The following is a 19020-nucleotide window of genomic DNA, read 5'->3' on the forward strand; positions in this document are numbered from 1 at the left end:
AAATAGATTTGGTTTCTGACCAATATTTACATTGGTCTTAATATCATAATATATCTATCTAGCAATTTGACTATTTTGTTAAATAATCTCACATTTTGAATATTCAATTTTAATACACTTTGAAGGAGGGTGTAGTGTGTTATGTCAGTGAGGACATTGCCATGTACTGTTTGTAGAGGAATGATGATATTTACAGAAATTGAATAAAATTGAAAATACCTCAGTTGTACTTTGAGTGCCTTCCAACCTGAGGGACTCATCTTCCAGCATGATATTCCGCTACTGTCCATAAGGTTTTCACTGGCCAATTTTTTCAGAAGTAGACTACCAGGTCTTTTTTCCTAGTCTGTCTTAGCATGGAAGCTCCACTGAAGTCTGTCCACCATGGGTGACCCTGCTGGTATTTGAAATACTGGAGGCATGGCTTCCAGCATCACAGCAACACACAAGCCACCACAGTACGTCAAACTGACAGACGTGTGGTGGCCTAACAAAGAGCTTCTTTGTATTAATTAGCACCACTACCATATTTCAGTTCACATGTAGAGAACACATGGAAAAAACAGAAAAATGTTGATAAGAGAATGAAAAATACCTAAGATACCAGTAACATAGGAACATATTTTAAAGTTTTTTCCATATAATTTCCTGACCTCAAACAGTGTTGTTGTTGTGTTTATAATATCTACGTGTATATGTATGTGTAAATGTATATGTATGAGAAATATTCTTTTATATGCATCAAATATTACATAATAAAAAAAATTGTGAGCAGGGGCAGAATTATTGACTAGGGCTGATGATAGGGTTTATTGAGTAGTTTGAAGTTCCAGCTCAGGTTGGAAATCTTAAATTTACAATGGGTCTATTCAGCTAATATGTCTTTATCTGCAAGTACATTAGAAACCAAGAGAAAGGTGAAGGAAATGTATGTATCAATTGATTCCATATCAGAGAAAGGTAAAATAGTTAGCGAAGGAAGTTAGTGGGATGAGGGAGTAGAAGATGCTGGTGGGAGCTCATTGACATGGCTCATCAGGAGATCCATGGATATCAAAAGAGGGACATGAAGCCAGTAGGAGACTAATAGACTAGAAAAGCAAGGAGTCGAGGACTGAGAGTTTGTAGTAAGGTCAAGAAGCAGCTTTATTGGGAGAAGGAAATGTATGAGAGTAGAAGACCTTAAAAGTGAAGAAGAAATGAGAAGTGGGAGATGGCAAATGAGCTGTAAGGATAATGACAGAGGGGCACTGAGGGGGAAAAAACTGTATAGAAGAATCTAGTGACTATGGACTTTGAAAGGAATAGTCTATTTTTAAAAGATTTAATTCTATCCAATAAATATTTGGGGCATTCACTCCTTCATAAAAGTTCATATGTCTTCAAAGGTCTATATTCCTAAGAACTTTAAAAGTCAAATGAATGTACCTGAAAAATGAAGAGCAAGTGTATGATACTATGAAGAAACCCAGCCGTATTTTTGTCTGTTAACTGGACAAACCATTTAGACACCCTGTGTAAAGAAACTGGTGGACATCTTTCAAAGGGAGCACCTTGTGCAAGAAATAGTTTTTTGTTTTTTTTGTTTCGGTGGTCTGTTGCTGAAAACAGAACTGAATTGCGCTTTTACATATATTTGCCTTTGTTGTTCAGTTATGGGAGTAGGGATGCTAATACTTTGTACTTGGCTTTTCATACTTTTGAAAAAGCATTTGCTTGTTTAACTTGGGGGGAAGATAAAGCTAGCATAAAGGCATTTAGGAGACATCCAATTTCACACATTGTACACTTGCACAGTTTCTGTATTTTGCCATTTTTAATATGGCAAAGATATGTTTTTAAAAGTTTGGTTATGTTTTGGGTTTTTTTCCAAGTACCCTAAAAATATACTGAGATGATATCATAGAACCCAAACGTTGTTGACATTAGATGGCCTCCAAAGAGAAGATACATTTCTTTGCTAACTAGTTAGGAGTTGAACCCTGAATGGACTGACTTCTCCCTGGCGTCACGAAAGTCTAATATTATTAGACTGCAGGCGTTCTGTCAGAGGGAGCATTTCCTAAGAAACAAGAACAGTCAAGTGAGCAAGGGATGATCTTTGTTATTTGTTCATAACGAGTCTGTCTTTATTTTCTTCAATTAGCTGTCATATCCCCAGTCCCCATTTCCTGTCATCACTTTGGTATAGTTACATAAAATGCAGTTAATGCTGGAATAAAGTGAACGAATGATCATAGAAAGGTTGGTGTAAATTACAGTTATGGCTTTAGTGTTTTTCTCCTTAAATTTTCCACTCTGACTTTTAGGAGCAGTTACCGGACCTGCACAGCCATTTTTGTGATCTGAACCTGGAAGCTCATATGTATGCATCCCAGTGGTTTCTCACTCTTTTCACTGCCAAGTTTCCTCTCTGCATGGTCTTCCACATCATTGACTTACTGCTTTGCGAGGTAGCGTGACCCCCATCTTTCATACCTAAACCAAAATAGAAAACAGTTTCTACTTAAAATGATTACAGTTTTCCTTGTTTTCTTTTTTTCTGTGACATTAAGCGGTAAGTACTCATTGGCCAAAAAATTCTGTTTGAATGTTTAGTAGGCACTATGTTAATTACACTTTTATTATTTGTGAGGAATGAAAATATTAAGGTGTACGTAATTCCTAGAAAGTGAAATGAGGTGGTTAAATTTAAATAATTAAGTTCATAATAAGCCTATAACTGTGTAATAATGTATTACCAGTATAAGTAGTCCCCAACTTATGAAGGGTTTCTGTTCTGACGATTCCGTTGTGTGTCGGTTCGGATGTAAGTTGAATACTTCCTTTTTTTTTTTTTTAGTTTTCATTATTATTGCCTTTTATTATCAGTATCTTTATAAATCCTATCTTTATTTGTCTTTGGGGGTCGAAAACATTACATATAAACTTACAGATATATTTTAATATATACATACATAAAAAAATACACAAGTCATTGTAGACCAGGCCATAGCCTGCTATACGGCAGTGTTTTGAATAGTAAATCGTAAAATTGAACATCTGAGAGTGAACATCTGAGAATGATAACATCAGCAAATTCAGCATTAGTGATATGTCGTATTAGTAGCTGTGGTGGCACAGTGGTTATGAGCTCAACTGCTAACCAAAAGGTAGGCAGTTCGAATCCTCCAGTCACTCCTTGGAAACCCTATGGGGCAGTTCTACTCTGCCCTGTAGAGTTGTTATGAGTCAGAATCAACTCTATGGTGAAGGGTTTGGTTTTGGAATATGTAGTACATATAAATAATGGTAAGATATTTAAAAAAAGAAAAAAGACGATCCTAAGTGCAGTTTGTTGTAACTCAAATACGTCGTAAGTCAGGGTCTTACCTGTATATAGGACCTTTAAAGTTAAATAAATGAATTTGGAATCATTTATTTTTAATATTAATGCATTATACTATGAAAGTAAATATAAATAAGATTTTTATAGTAATTTAATCTTCAATTCATAAAATATGTCTCTGTATATGATGTTTGAGGTTCTTGCCAGATGATGAAAGAAGTGATCTGCTAAAGCTTTTATGTCATACAATTATCCTTTTGGACAGTAGACTTTTTCAAGGAGCCCTGGTGGCATAGTGGTTAATGCGCTTGGCTGCTAACCAAAAGGTTGGCACTTAGAACCCACCAGCCACTCCAAGGGAGAAAGATGTTGCAGTCTGCTTCCATAAGGATTTACAGCCTTGGAAACACTATGGGGCAGTTCTGCCCTGTCCTTTAGGGTCGCTATGAGTTGGAATTGACTGATGGCAACAGGTAGAGTTTTTCAGAAATTGTTTGCAAAATTCTGTAGATATGTACATTTGTTTATTTTATCCTTTTTTAGTTTCTTAGGTGGCTACATTTATTTATTTTACTCTTTTCAATAAGTGCATAATATTACACATAGATACATTTTATCTTGCTCATCAAAATGATTGACACTTTTAGAAGTGATATGTTGCTGGATGAGAAGTATATATTTTTTAACAAGAATATAAATTTAAATAAAAATAATGTTGTTGATGTTTGTCATTGAGTCACTTTTTGAATCGTACCAATCCCATGTTACAGAGTAGAACTGCCTTATAATGTTTTCTAGCTTGTATTCTATGGGGGCAAATTGCCAGGCCTTTCTTCCGTAGAGCTGCTGGGTGGGTTCAGACCACCAACCTTTCATTTAGCAGCTAAGTGCTTAACTGTTGCATCATCAGGGCTCCTTCATAAAAATATAGCTGTCTTAAAATAAAACCTGGAGTAATCAAAAGTATAAGCTTATGTACATGATTATAAACCTAAAACAATCTTGATAGTTTTGTGTTATTATACTTTTTTTTTACATAAAGATTTCTGTTTCTTAAAAGAAAAGTCTAACCATTTTAATCTTCCTAAGAATTTGAAGTTTAAGTGTAAAAGTAACTTTCTAAGAACAAAAAAAAAATGTTTAAGCTGTATAAAGCATAACAGTGTAATTTTCAACCTACTATAACAACCATTTTATATGCAAGCATAGCTGGATTTTTGATCTTCAAAGGCTCTAGTTGGCAGTACTTGAAGGTCGCAGAGCATTTTGTAAGTGTGTAAGATTTTTAAACACTTGTAAGCATACTTTGACAAAGAAGAGTTGGCTGACTTGCTCAGGGATACAGAATTGGCTCCCAAATCCTGACTATATAAATGGTATAGAATCTGATTGGTAGAATATTAATTCTATTTGTTTTACTTAGAAATTAATTTCTAAAATGCCTTTCTAAATTTAACATAAAGGAAGAATGCAGAATTAGGAGCTAAAACCTTATTCAAAGTCAAAATGGTGTGATCGTAATATACACAAAGCAAATTTAGGTATTTTACTAGAAACTCTACTTTGGCTGATTATTCAAATCAGTGTGGCAAACAGTTCTGACTTCCCTATTTTAGTGCAATACCAATGTAAAAACCAAATTCACGTCTTTTAATTCTGTAATCTTCAAACAAGCTAATACTGAGAGTTAGTTTTGATAAACATTCATAACCAGTTTAAAAAATCAGTTGCCATCGAGTCAGTTCCAACTCATGGAGCCCCATGTGTGTCTGAGTAGTACTGTGCTCCACAAAGTCTTTATGGCTGTGACCTTTCAGAAGCAGATTGCCAGGCCTTTCTTCTGAGGCTCTTCTGGGTGGGTTTGAATGCAGGCCTTTTGGTTAGTTGCCTTGAGTGCTTAACCATTTGTGCCACCCAGAGACTGTTAAATATTCATAGGCCTTATTCTTGCATACTTACCTGACTTCAGTATTTCATTAAAAATAGAGTAGGGCTATAACATTTTAAGAGTTTTTGCTTTAGATAGATAGATAGATAGACAGATAGAGATAGATAGTGCTTACAAAAATTATCATTGCTTTACATTTCTTTGCTGAAAGAGATTATCTAATTTCATCCCAGATTGGTTCCATAGTGTTCATTATAGAAAAGGAAATCCAATTAATATGCTTAATCATACCAGTTAAATGGGATTTCTCACCACTTTTGGTAGAGTGATAGCCCTGTCTTTTAGTTCACTGGCATGGTGACTTTCTAAAGTTGACTCTGCCTTCATGGTGTCACACCTGGCATCAGACCCCTGTCCATGGGCTCACAATTTCTCAGGAAATTTCATCTTAAAGATACTTGAATTTCTAATGACAATTTAGGAAGATTAGCAACATTTATGACAGGGATAAGAGAGGTAAATTTATAAGCCTTCCCATCACTTGTCAACTGTGACTCATAGCATTTGAAAGATCGTAATGTTCATTAAAATTAATAAGAGCATCATAGATGTTACTTTCCCTTCTGTCTTAGTCATCTAGTGCTGTTATAACAGAAATACCACAAGTGGATGACTTTAACAAACAGAAATTTATTCTCTCACAGTTTAGGAGGCTGGAAGTCCTGATTAAGGGTGCCAGCTCCAGGGGAAGGCTTTCTCTCTCTGTCGGTCTGGGGGAAGATCCTTGTCATCACTCTTCCCCTGATGTAGGAACTTCTCAGCGCAGGGACCCTGGGTCCAAAGGATGTGCTCCCTTCCTGGCTTTTCTTGTTTGGTGGTAATGAGGCTCCTCTCCTCTCTGCTTGCTTCTCTCTTTTATATCTCAAAGAAATTGACTCAAGATACAACCTAATCCTGTAGATTGTGTCCTGCCTCATTAACATAACTGCATCTGAACCTATCTCATTAACATCATAGAGGTTAGGATTTACAACACATAGGATAATTACATCAGATCACAAAATGGAGGACAACCACACAATACTGGGAATCATGGCCTAGCCAAGTTGACACATTTTGGGGGGACACAATTCAATCCATAACACCTACCCTAAAATCTATACTCTGTAGCTGTTTAAGGAAGTCACACAGCTTTCTAAAACAGGGAGTAGGTTGTAATCACAGCATCATGTTATCCAAGGAAATAAATGATGACATCCCTTGACAAAGTACAGTAGCTTTTCAAAATAAACTTTATTGGAAACAATATTGTAGTGTGCTTCAGGATATTCATTTTTTCCACTAACTCATCTTTGTCAAAGGATTATTTTGTAAAGGAAATTTTTGAATAAACTTTCACTTCCTGCATGTCTGTGTTTTCTCTTTGCCCCTTTCCTTCTTGTAGTTAATCAAATATTTATACCAAAAGCTGTTCTTTCATATGTGATAAAATATTCTAAGAGTAGAAAACGATAACACAGACTTGAATAGATCATCCACAGTTATTTGTTTTTGCCATATTCTTTCTTTTTAAGAAAACAATTCAAATCTTGATGATTATTAATTAATGTTTAGTTCCAAATGGAAGGTTAAGAACTTCTCAGATGGAAAATTGTTGACTTTTCAGAGTTCACCATTCTGACCAAAAAAAAAAGTATAAATGTATTAGTCTGCAAAGTAATTTGCTCAAAAATACTATAGCAAAATGACAAAGAAAGACATTCAGTTTGGGACTTTACTCTTAGAAGGCATATCATCATGTCACGTTTTCCTAAGCTATATGCTTTTAAGGATTTCTTCATTCATCCTGAGGCTAAGAATAGGAGGACTTAGCAGCAGAAAGGGGAAGAGTTTTAGTAGACTTAGGCATTGCAGCCTGAGTCAAAAAGGCCAAGTTTTTTGTTTTTTAATTTTATTGTGCTTTAGGTGAAAATTTACAGTGTAAATTAGTTTCTCATTCAAAAATTTATACACAAATTGTTTTGTGACATTGCTTGCAGTCTCCACAATGTGTCAGCACTCTCCACCTTTTCACCATGGGTTCCCCATGTCTATTCCTGTCCCTTCCTGCCTTCTCGGCTTTGCTTTGGGGCAGGTGTTGCCCATTTGGTCTCATATACGTGATTGGACTAAGAAGCACGTTCCTCACTTGTGTTACTGTTTGTTTTATAGGCCTATCTAATCTTTCACTGAAGGGTGAACCTGAGGAGTGACTTCAGTTCTGAGTTAACAGGGTGACCAGGAGCCACAGTCTTAGGGGTTCCTCCAGTCTCTGTCAGGCCAGTAAGTCTGGTCTTTTTTTGGGAATTTGAATTTTGTTCTACGTTTTTCTCCCACCCTGTCTGGGACCCTCTGTTGTGATCCCTGTCAGAGTGGCCAGTGGTGGCTTCTAGTTCTTCTGGTCTCAGGCTGGTGGAGGCTGTGGGTCATGTGATCCATTTGTCCTTTGGACTAATATTTTCCTTATGTCTTTGGTTTTTTTCATTCTCCTTTGCTGCCGATGGGATAGGACCAAGAGAGGTATCTTAGATGGCCGCTTGTAAGCTTTTAAGACCGCAGACACTACTCACCAAAGTAGGATGTAGAACATTTTCTTTATGAACTATGTTATGCCAATTGACCTAGATGTCCCCTGAAACCATGGTCTCCAGCCCTCAGCCCCAGTAACTCAGTCCCTCAAGGTGTTTAGATGTGTCTAAGAAGCTTCTATGACTTTGCATTGATCAAGTTGTACTGACTTCTCCCGTATTGTGTGTTGTCTTTCCCTTCACCAAAGTTAACATGTGTCTACTATCTAGTTAGTGATTTCCTCTCCCTGCCCCCCCATTACCATCAAAAATTGTTTCTTTCTGTGTATAAATCTTTTCTTAAGAAAAACTCCAAGTTTTTGAAGTTTTATTAAAGATGTTTACTTAAAGATGAATTTATGATGACTTGGGTTAGTACCATTCTTTAGTTGAAGACAGATGGCAACAGGATTTGAAACTAGAATTTAAAAATACATTTTATTATATTGAGATGAATGGAACTCATTGTAGATTGTCATTTAGCCAGTAGATGAAATGAGAATCAGTTTTTTAAAAAGAACAAAACCTTCTATGTTTTATATCTGCCTCTATCTATGTGAAGAGATAAGAAAAAAGCTAAGAAAAGTATTAACAATTACAGTGTAAATATTATGCTATTCACCAACTAAGAATAGAACACTGCTTTTTAAAGAATTTTTTATTGAAGTATAACCGAATAAAGGAAAATGTGCACACATTAGTGTACAACTTGATATTTCACAAAGTGAACATACTAATGTAACCAGCACCCAGTTAAAAAAAAAAACAGAATATTATCTGCATTCCAGAAGGCCCCCTCCCCCACCCTTTTTCAGTCATTACCCATTCAAAGGATAATCACTGTACTAACTTACAACATCATAGATTAGTTTTACCTGCTTTTAAACTTTATGTAGATGAACTCATACATCTTTTGTGTTTAGCTTTTTTCCTTCAGCTTGATGTTTGGGAGGTTAATCCATGTCGTTGCATCTGTTGTTGTTGTTAGTTGCTGTCAAAACACTTCTACAGTGACCCATGTGTGCAGAATAGAGCTGCTTCTTATGGTTTTCAAGGCTGTGACCTTTCAGAAGCAGATTGCCAGGCCTATCTTCTGAGGACTCTGGGTGGGTTTGAACCACCAACCTTTCAGCTAGTAGACTAGTGCTTAACTGTTTGTACCACCCAGGGACCCCTCATTGCATCTAGGTATAGTTTATTTGTTCCACTGTATGGATATACTACAATTTATCCATTGTTCCATTCTATTTTTAATGGGCATTTGGATGGTTTCCAATGGTGCTATTATGAATAGTGTTGCTGTGAACGTTCTTGACTTGTCTTTTGGCAAACATATGTATACACTTCTATGGGTATATACCTAGGAGTGGAATTGTTGAGACTAAGTGTGCATATATGCAGCCTTAGCATACAGCTTTCCAAAGTACCTTTGACCATTACCTTTGAGTTGTTTTTACTCAGCAGTGGCTTTTCTTGTGATCAAGGACATTTTCTTTTTTTTTTAAGATGGCATGTCTTGGATCAGATTAGTGCTTATGAATATGGAACAAAATGAAACTGGTTTGAGGATTAAAGTCATTTACTTGATCTCTGTAATTGTATACAGATGAGCAGACTGGACATAAGAGCTGGATCACTCTTATGCTTATATGAGAGAAGTTACCCTCATGGGGAAAACCCAGCTAAGTGTTCAATTTGAGAAGAAGCAACAGAGAGACAGTATAACATCATAGTAAAGATATTGGACTTTTTAATCAACTCATCCTGGATCACCTTTTTCAAGTTACTTGATTTATCTAAGTCTTAGTTTATCTGTAAAATGAGGCTAACAATAGCTATCTTCCAGGTTTATTGTAAGGATTAAGTGACAGTATGAATATAAAGTGCTTAGCACTGTTCTTGCTACATAGTAAGTATTCAATTAATAATTACTCTCCATTCTGCTCTGTCTACCTGTACAGCCCTTTTATTGCTTCTCAATTTCTTCAATTAACTAGCTGACCTCAGAGATTCTAAACAGACGGTTAGCTAGCTGTTGGTTCTTTATTAGCTTTCTAACCACTTTTTTGTTGTTGTTGTTCCTAGTTAAGATACTTCTTTGCTAAAAACAATTTTTTTAGCTATTGACCTTAATGGAAACTTAATTCTGTTTCCTTTTCCAGTAGTGATTCAAGTAGTTCTCTAAAAGTGATTTTTTTTTCTTCCCCTCCACTTTCTTTCAAAAGACACAAGGAAAGCTCCAGTATTTCTTTTAGCCCTGACAGGGTAACTGACAGCTACTGTTTGAAGTTGACTCTTCCCAGATAGTTCAATTTTAGAGCATCAAATATATTCAGCTTTATATAGTAACTTGGTATTTCATGAAATATAAGGAAATCATTGACCCTTCAAATTAGAGTGTATTTCCTACTTTTCCTTTCTTAGGATGATGAAATAAAAATGACAGTTACCTGATTAAATACCACCAAGTATAATTCCCTTTCAAGGCAGTTTTCTGAAGCTGTTATCTGAAAAGTGGATTCATTGTGTGACATTCTTAGTCTTTGTCTTCTCTCCACCCCCTAAACAATAATACAGGTTTCCCCTGCTATCTGAAAGTAGAGCGTTCCTATGAAACCTTTCGTAAGCCAGAATGGTGTAAAGCAAAGAAGCAGTTACCATTAATTTATATGGGAAAAATTTTTGAGTGTTTCCAGATGCAAAAAATAACCTACCAAATCATACCAAATAACACATAAAACCCTTACGAGCTCTCTTAGGCTTTTCTGATACTGATACCTTTTCTGATACATCAAGATATTAGGACATATCTTGCTAACAGATGCACAAAATAAATCGAGATAAAGCACAGATGCTCACAGACACAGTTCAAAGCTATGGCGGCTTGATGCTGAGATGCTGAATGTAGTTCCCAGGGAAGGAGCTTGGCAACACCTCTCGCTGCTCGGGGTGCATGATGCCTCTTTAAGGGCTCTCTGCAAATCAAACGCTGAGCGCTATTTCTGCTTATCGCCTTTTTTTCATAAAAGCAAAAATCCTCTTCAGAATTTCTTTTGGTTAGGGAAAACAGGTACTTATGTAGGTCTTTCGTAAAAATGAAGTGACATAAAGTGAACTTTCAAAAAGTGGATGGGGGGAGGGATACCTGTATATTGAATTTAGAACTCATCAGATTGGGCTGATATAAGGAAGTGTTTGTGTGTTGTTTGCCATCAAGTCAATTCCGACTCATGGTGACCCTATATGACAGAGTAGAACTCTCCCATAGGGTTTCCTAGGCTGTTGTGCCGTGGTTAAACTCTTGGCTGCTAACTGAAAGGTTGGTGGTTTGAACCCACTACCTTTCCACAGGAGAAAGATGTGGCAGTCTCCTTCCGTAAAGATTTCAGCCTTGGAAACCCTATGGGACAGTTCTACCTCGTCCTACAGGGTCACTATGAATCGGAATCGACTGGATGGCAATGGGTTTGTTTTTTTTTTGTTTGTTTGTTTCTTAATCTTCATGGGAGCATGTCTCCAGGTCTTTTCTCTTAAGGAGCAGTTGGTGGGTTCAAACCACTGACCTTTTGGTTAGCAGCCAAGTGCTTAACCATTGTGCCACCAGGGCTCCTTTTATAAACAAGATTAAGACTTCTAAATTAATAAATGTTTCTGAAAACTTTAAGATTAGTAATTGGCCACAAGAGTAGAGAAAGTGCTTTGACTAACTGGAAGAAAAAATTGTAGGCTGCTTTAAGGTTTTACTTTCAACAGAAATGATCAGGACAGAAAAAAATCTCTCTCTAAAAGCCCATTTCTGGGCCCCAACTTCTTTCCTACTTTGTGTTATTGTTGTTAAGTGCCTTCTGGTCAATTTCAACTCATAGTCATTCCATGTGACAGAGTAGAACTTTACCATAGGGTTTCTTGGCAGTGATCTTTACAAAAGCCGATCACCAGGACAAGGGTCTTAATGGTTCTTATATCAATTGTTTAGAGCCCTTTCTTGTGTTTTTATTAATTTTGAAATTACAAAGGGAAACAGAACTCTCTAGAAATTATTTGTTAAAATGGCAGAACCATTGTCTGTGCTTCCTGTGACTTTCAGAGGAATATTCATTTATTTATTTAACAAACATTTATTGAACTCCTCCTAAATGCTTGGCACTATTCTGGTTTGGGGTGCAAAAGTAAAGACAAAGCAGATAAAAACTCATGCCATCATAAAGTTTTTATTCTTGTAGAAAAGACAGACAAACAAATGATAAAGTAAGTAAATTGTACAGTATATAAGAAAGTGACAAGTGCTATGGAAAAAAAGGACCTTTTGACTATTGTAGGTTTACTGGGCTGAGATGGGAAACCATGAGAAGATTTTTTTTTTTTTAATTGTACTTCAGGTGAAGGCTTACAGAACAAATAGTTTCTTATGAAACAGTAGTACACATGTTGTTTTATGACATTGGTCAACAACCCCACAACATATTAACCCTCTAACTTCTCAACATTTTTTTTTTTTTGGTGAAAATACACATAGCCAAAGATACACCATTTCAAAAATTTCTACATGCACAGTTCAGTGACATTGACTACGCTCTTCCAGTTGTGCTGCTACTCTCACTTAAGATGAAGGCTTACAGAGCAAAATAGTTTCTCATTTAACAGTTACTACAAATGTTGCCCTATGACAATGGTTAACAATCTCACAACACATCAACAATATCCTTACTCAACCTTGGGTTCCCTATCACCAGCTTCCCTGTCCTCTTCTGCCCTCTGGCCCTTATCACTGGACTCCTGTACCTCGTTAGTCTCATTTGGTTTTACGGGGCTGTCCACTCCCAGGCTGAACAGTGAACCTCGGAGGTAACTTCACCACTGAGCTAAAAGGGTGTCTGGGGACGATATTCTCGAGGTTTCTCCAGTCTCCTTTAGGCCAGTAAATCTGGTCTTTTTTTTCGTGAGTTAGAATTATGCTCTACATCCTTCTCCAGCTCTGTCCAGAACCCTCTGTTGTGATCCTGGTCAGAGCAGTCAGTGGTGGTAGCCGGGCACCATCTAGCTGTACTGGACTCACTCTGGTGGAGGCCTTGGTAGCTGTGGACAGTTAGTCCTTCGGACTAATCTTTTCCTTGTATCCTGTTCTCTTCATTCTCCCTTGCTTCCGAAGAGATGAGACCAGTGGAGTATCTTAGATGGCCGCTCACAGGCTTTTAAGACCCCAGACACTACTCACCAAGGTAGAATGTAGAGCATTGTCTTTATAAGCTGTGTCATGCCAATTGAGCTAGATGTTCCCCGAGACCATGGTCCCCACAGCCCTCTGCCCAGCAATTCAGTCCCTCAGGGAGTTTGGATGTGTCTATGGGGCTTCCATGACCTTTCCTTGTACAGATTGTGCTAGTTTCCCCTGTATTGTGTACTGTCTCACCCTTCACCCAAGATACCACTTATCTATTGCCTATTTAGTATTTCCCCCCCACCCCTCCCATCCCTGGTAACCAACAAAGATTGTTACATTTTGTGTGTGAACTTTTTCATGGGTTTTTACAATAGAGGTCTCATACAATATTTGTCCTTTCGTGATTGACTTATTTCACTCTGCATAATGTCCTCCAGTTTCATTCATGTTATGAGATGCTTCACAGATTCATTGTTGTTCTTTCTCGTTGCATAGTACTCCATTGTGTGTATGTACCATAGTTTGTTTATCCATTCATCTGTTGATGGGCATCTAGGTTGTTTCCATCGTTTTGCTGTTGTGAACAATGCTGCCATGAACATAGGTGTGCATATGTCTATTCAAGTGACGACTCTTATTTCTCTAGGATATATTCCTAGGAGTGGGATTGCTGAATCAAATGGTATGTCTATTTCTAGCTTTCTGAGGAAGCGCCATCTTATTTTCCAAAATGGTTGTATCATTTTGCATTCCCACCAGCAGTGCATAAGTGTACCGATCTCCCTGCAGCCCCTCCAACACAAGAGGATTTTGAGTAAAGGAGTGACATGATCTGACACATATTTTATACAGATTACATACTGAGGTTACACTTTGGAGAAAAAATTATTGGGGAGCTAATATAGGAGACTGGTCAGGAGGCAGTTGCAATAATCTGGGTGGGAGATAATGGCTGCTTAGATCAAGATAGGGGCAGTAGGGGATGTAATTGAATTCTGGATATAGTGCAGATGTAGGGGCAACAGACTATGCTTATGAATCAGCTGGAGGTAAGTTTTATTTATTACATGCTCTCATTTAATGTAGTGGTGAGAGTGAAGGATGGCTAGTTTTACAGCTTCTGTTTCAGGGGCACCTTGGAAGCAGATGATACTGTTATGGAGTGCCTGGGAAGATTATTGCTACATACTTTATTCTGGCAGTGCTAGGATTGCAATTTCTTGACAAAGTTTGTTCTAGAAACAGGCTTTGATACCCTGGGGAACATTTAAGGTCAATATTGGTAACTTTAAATAAGAAATTTAGAGGGTGGAATAATTATGAGAGATGAACAATGGAGATATAAGCATGTCAAACCTAGTTCTTTAAAATAAAGGCTTTTTTTTCTTAAAATAGAAATGGTATTTTGCTTCAATAAAATGGGACCCACATTACTTTGAAGACTTTCAAAGACTTTATGTACCTTGGAACTGTTCAGTAATCTACTAACTGAACTGTTGTGTGTCGTAGTTCTCAAGATCAGTTTAAATATCACTGACTTAAAGTTATAGGTGACAGATTTTTTGCCCAACAAAAATCTTCCAGCCCCTAATAAATTAGAATAAAAGTTACTTGATAGTATTTTTGTTGCAGAAAAATTCATAGCAGTTAAAACTGTATACCTGGATTGAATATAATAACTAAACATATTCTTTTAAATTTATGACTAATATTTAAAACATAAAAAAGCATTAAGACATACAATGAATTCCTCTGCAAATACATCTCTGTTAAGAGATAAAATAGTATCACTCAGATTAGAAATTCTGTATGTATGTGTTCTTGACCACATCCCCTTTTGCCTCCCTAAGAGGAAACATTGTACAAAATTCTGTGTTTATCATTCCCATGCAGGTCTATATTTTACTACATATGTATGTGTCTCTGAGAAATTTATAATTGAACATATTTGTAAAATATTGTACTCAACTGGTGTCATGGATTGAATTGTGTCCCCCCAAAAAATGTGTGTAGCAACTTGGCTAGGTCATGATTCCTAGTATTGTATGATTGTTATCGGATGTGATTTCCTTATGTGTTGTAAACTCTATCACTATGATGAGATTATATGTGATCTCCTAATGTGTTATAAATTCTATCACTGTGATGAGGTTATACTGATGAGGTTGACAAGATCAGTGTCTTAATGCAATCTCTTTTGAGATACAAAAGAGAGAAGTGAGCAGAGACACATAGGAACCTCATACCACCAAGAAAGCGGTGCTGGGAGCAGAGAGCATCCTTTGGATCTGAGGTTCCTGCGCAGAAAAGCTCCCAGACCAAAGGAAGACTGATGACATGGACTTTCCTCCAGAGCCAATGGAGGAAGCGTTCCCCTGGAGCTGATGCCCTGAATTTGGACTTGTAGCCTACTGGACTGTGAGAGAATAAACTTCTCTTTGCTAAATCCATCCACTTTTGGTATTTCTGTTAGAGCAGCACCAGATGACTGAGACAACTGGTTTATCAGTTCTGCCACCAAAATCAGTCTTGAACCTGCCTTCTACATCTCTCTCCAAGCCAGCATCATCTCCTATTCAGTAACCTCCCAATTGGTCTTCCCAGTTGTCCTCCTATCCCTTCTATTCCATTATTTTCCACAGTATCCAGAGAGATTTTTAAAAAACACATATCAGATCATGTCATCCTCTTGCTGAAAACCCTTCAGTGGTCTCCCATTGAATAAAACTCACACTGTTTCACTTGACCTATATCTAGCCCTTCCTTCTATTCCCAGTGGTATCCTAGGGTGAGTCCTCCCTTTTCTTACTTACTTCAACACTGGCCTTCTTTTAGTTTCTGAGACTGTAGATCTTTTCAGTTTGAGAACTTTTGCATATTCTTTCTCTTCTGCTGAGAAGGTATTCTTCACTGTTTACTTGACTAACTCGTTCAGGTCTAAGGTTAAATGTTACTTTCTCTAAGAAGCTTGCCCTGATCACCCATTGTTAGTATGTCCCTCTTTTTGCTCTCTCTGATAGTACCCTGTGGTTGGTGGTTATTTATTGATTTACTTTGTATTACTTTTTAAATCTGTATTTCCCTTACTTGCTTATAAATTTCTAAAAGGAGGAATCATGTTTCTTTTGTACACTGCTGTATCCCTAGCATCTAATGTGACACATGATAAACACACAAGAAATATTTGTTGAAGGAAAATAAGAATGCAGAATTAATGAACAAAATGACTTTTATTGTCTTCAATTAAAAGTTTTTTATGAAGTTCTAGTCACAGGCTGAAAATAACTTTGCTCTTGAATTTTAAGAGAAAAAATAAGGAAATACAAACATCTTTAGGAATTCCTTCTGTTTTAGTTAGGATATTTTACTTTAAGAAACATAAATGTAGTCATAGCAGCTCAAGTACAGTAGCAGTTTATTATAAATATCGAGGGAATCCAGGAAAAGATGAGTTGAGCTAATAGGCCTCAGGAAGGAAAGGTGCCAAAGTAACTCTAAGGCATTGGCTGCTCTTTTGTCTTACTGCTCTTCATCACTCTCTATGAATCAGATGTTCTCCCTTCTCTTCTGACCTTCTTTGTAGCATTGTTTTGCACAGGGCCTAAAAGATCTCAGTTACAAGTCTGTATAACCTTTCAGCTTTAGTACTGACAGCTCCTGACAATCTCCCTATGTGTCTTTTACATAAAATTCCTGAGAACCTGATTGGTCCTGTTCATATTTTAAAATAAGTTCACATAGTCATAGGTCACAGGCCTACCTAGGGATGGATCACCTTAAGTCAGTTTTCCAACTCTCATATGCTGTGGTAATGGGTAGGATTGGGGGTGGGGTCACATGACCGACAGTCCATTCAGCAGGGACTGTACATACAGGCAAATTTTCTAAGAAGGATCATTGGTGGCTTTGACACAATAAAACATTTCTAGTGTGCATATAGGTCATGGACTAAAATTCTTGGTGCTGACTACACTGTAAGTAAGCATTTGATAAATATAATATTTGTATAACTCTAATGCATCTCAAAAACAAGCTATTCAGCCATGGCTGTTAATTTAGATAAGGAGGAGCTTAATAATAACATAGGGTAGAATATTAAAAATTATGGTCCTCAGGGTTGAAGTATAGCAGTGTTCCAAATCATTTTCATGGTATACTCTTTGCACATAGGGTTTTGAGTAAAGGTATCATGTGACTTTGACCTATGTAAATTATTATGATGATTATCTGCAAGCTATATAAAGTCTTTGAATGCTTCCTGTTCTCTGGAAATTGGATTATGAAAGCATCTTCTCACAAGTATTTGTTTAAAGACCTCCATTGCGATTATCAGTAACAGTATTCCCTCAGTTTCTCAATTATTTAGATTGTGCTATAGAATGGAATGCTATCATACAGTATCAGTGAAAGGAGACTGAAAATGAGACCTTGTATTGGGGAGTAGTTAATTGCCTTTGCTACCCTATTTTATACATCCCCAGATTAAGCTGATAACCTTTCTGGGTTCCCTTTTGACATTTCAGAGATTTGAGAACATAATATTGGTTAGCTTTTCTATAGAATATTTCTGGGCCACACCCTGTACAAAAAATTTATATGCATTATCCCACTTGTTCTTACCTTCTCTAAACAGATTGCTGCCCTTCACTTCCCTGGTATCAGTTGGCCAACTCAGAAATAGTTGTTGTTTTTATTAATTCACATGATAGGCAGTTTGATTATCCTTGTTCTTCATCTCCACAGTAAATAGTCAGATGGTCTTTGTTCTTTTAAGAACTCCCCATTATCTACTGTCATTTTAAAGTTGAAGTTATATCAATTCTCTACATCAGTTTGGCTCTCTCAGCCCATGAATCTGTTGGCTTCATGTCCCAGGTGCTCCTTCTGTTTGGTCCAGCAGGGTTTCTTCATGTTAAATTGCTTTTCCTGATGCTCCTTCTCCAGATGCCCTTTTCAGGTACTTTACCATCAGCATCCATTGTTTGGTGTTTTTAACCAAATAGTGGTTTGGCCTTTTTATCTTTTATCCGAGGCCTCTTAATTATATCTAGACACACAGTATCCATCTACCAGAACTAGAATTGCTGATTGCATTGGTTAAAAAAGAGACATAATAGGACCTTCTGGTCTCCTGCTTTTCCACCAGAACTTTCAGAAGCTCTAATGTTTTAGAAGTCCACTTGACATTTTGCTTGTTGTCCATGTCCTAGTATAACCCATTTTGCTCTTCTTTGCCGAGGAATAATGCCAGAAAAAGTTCCATAATTGAATAGAACAATTTCCTGCATAGTCCACTGGCTTCTTGACCTATTGGGTTGCAGTTTGGGCCACTTCACAGTCTGGTACTTGTTTCTTACTTAAGGCATTTAGTGTTTATGGTCTAGTTCTCCTAACATCTCAATGAAGTAGGTACACACTACTTCTGATTAGTTCTCTTGGTTTTGCTAATCACCAGATAGGCAAGAGTTCATTTTGTCCATAAAATCTTTAATACAGAGAAAATTAGCATATTCTTAGTGTTCAGAATCTGTTACTCTGTAAATCTATTTAGAAGATCATTTATTAATATTTGATTGTAACAGAATGAAAGATAGATATCCAGTGGTACTGATAAAACCTCTAGTTTAAGTACCCCCCTTTTTTTCTATTAAATAGATCAAAGCATATTTTATCTAATAACAAGCTTTCAACTTAAAAAATAAACAGATTAAAATAAGTAACTATGGGTTGGAGCTAATAGTGCTGAACATATTCAGATACTATGAGTCAACCTTGCAACACGCTAGATATTCAGACCTTTAGAAGCCAGATATTATCCTGCCTATTCACCTATCTAGAAGTGTGAATCTAGTTCATATATATATATATATATATATATATATATATATATATATATATGTATGTATTTTTTTTTAAATCAGTGCAATTGCTTTCGGTTTATGTCTGGTAGTGTACCACATTGGAGTCTCCCAAATACTTCCTGTTCTCTGAGAATCTCCTTTTTAATCTCAGAAGGGCCTGAAGAAGCAAGAAGTCT

The 19020-nt window shown here is 36.8% G+C and overlaps 1 protein-coding gene across 9 annotated transcripts in view; it reads left to right on the forward strand.

The window, feature by feature from the left end:
* Positions 1–19020, forward strand: part of RABGAP1L (RAB GTPase activating protein 1 like) — a 775464-nt gene that overhangs the window by 475819 nt on the left and 280625 nt on the right. For all 9 annotated transcript variants that reach the window (XM_023728046.1, XM_023728049.1, XM_004372833.3 and 6 more), the window contains one exon: positions 2310–2453. In XM_023728046.1, the coding sequence (XP_023583814.1) occupies positions 2310–2453 (144 nt within the window). The remainder of the gene's footprint in view (positions 1–2309; positions 2454–19020) is intronic.

Source organism: Trichechus manatus, unplaced genomic scaffold (assembly GCF_000243295.1).
Source record: "Trichechus manatus latirostris isolate Lorelei unplaced genomic scaffold, TriManLat1.0 scaffold00021, whole genome shotgun sequence".
Taxonomy (NCBI): Eukaryota; Metazoa; Chordata; class Mammalia; order Sirenia; family Trichechidae; genus Trichechus; species Trichechus manatus.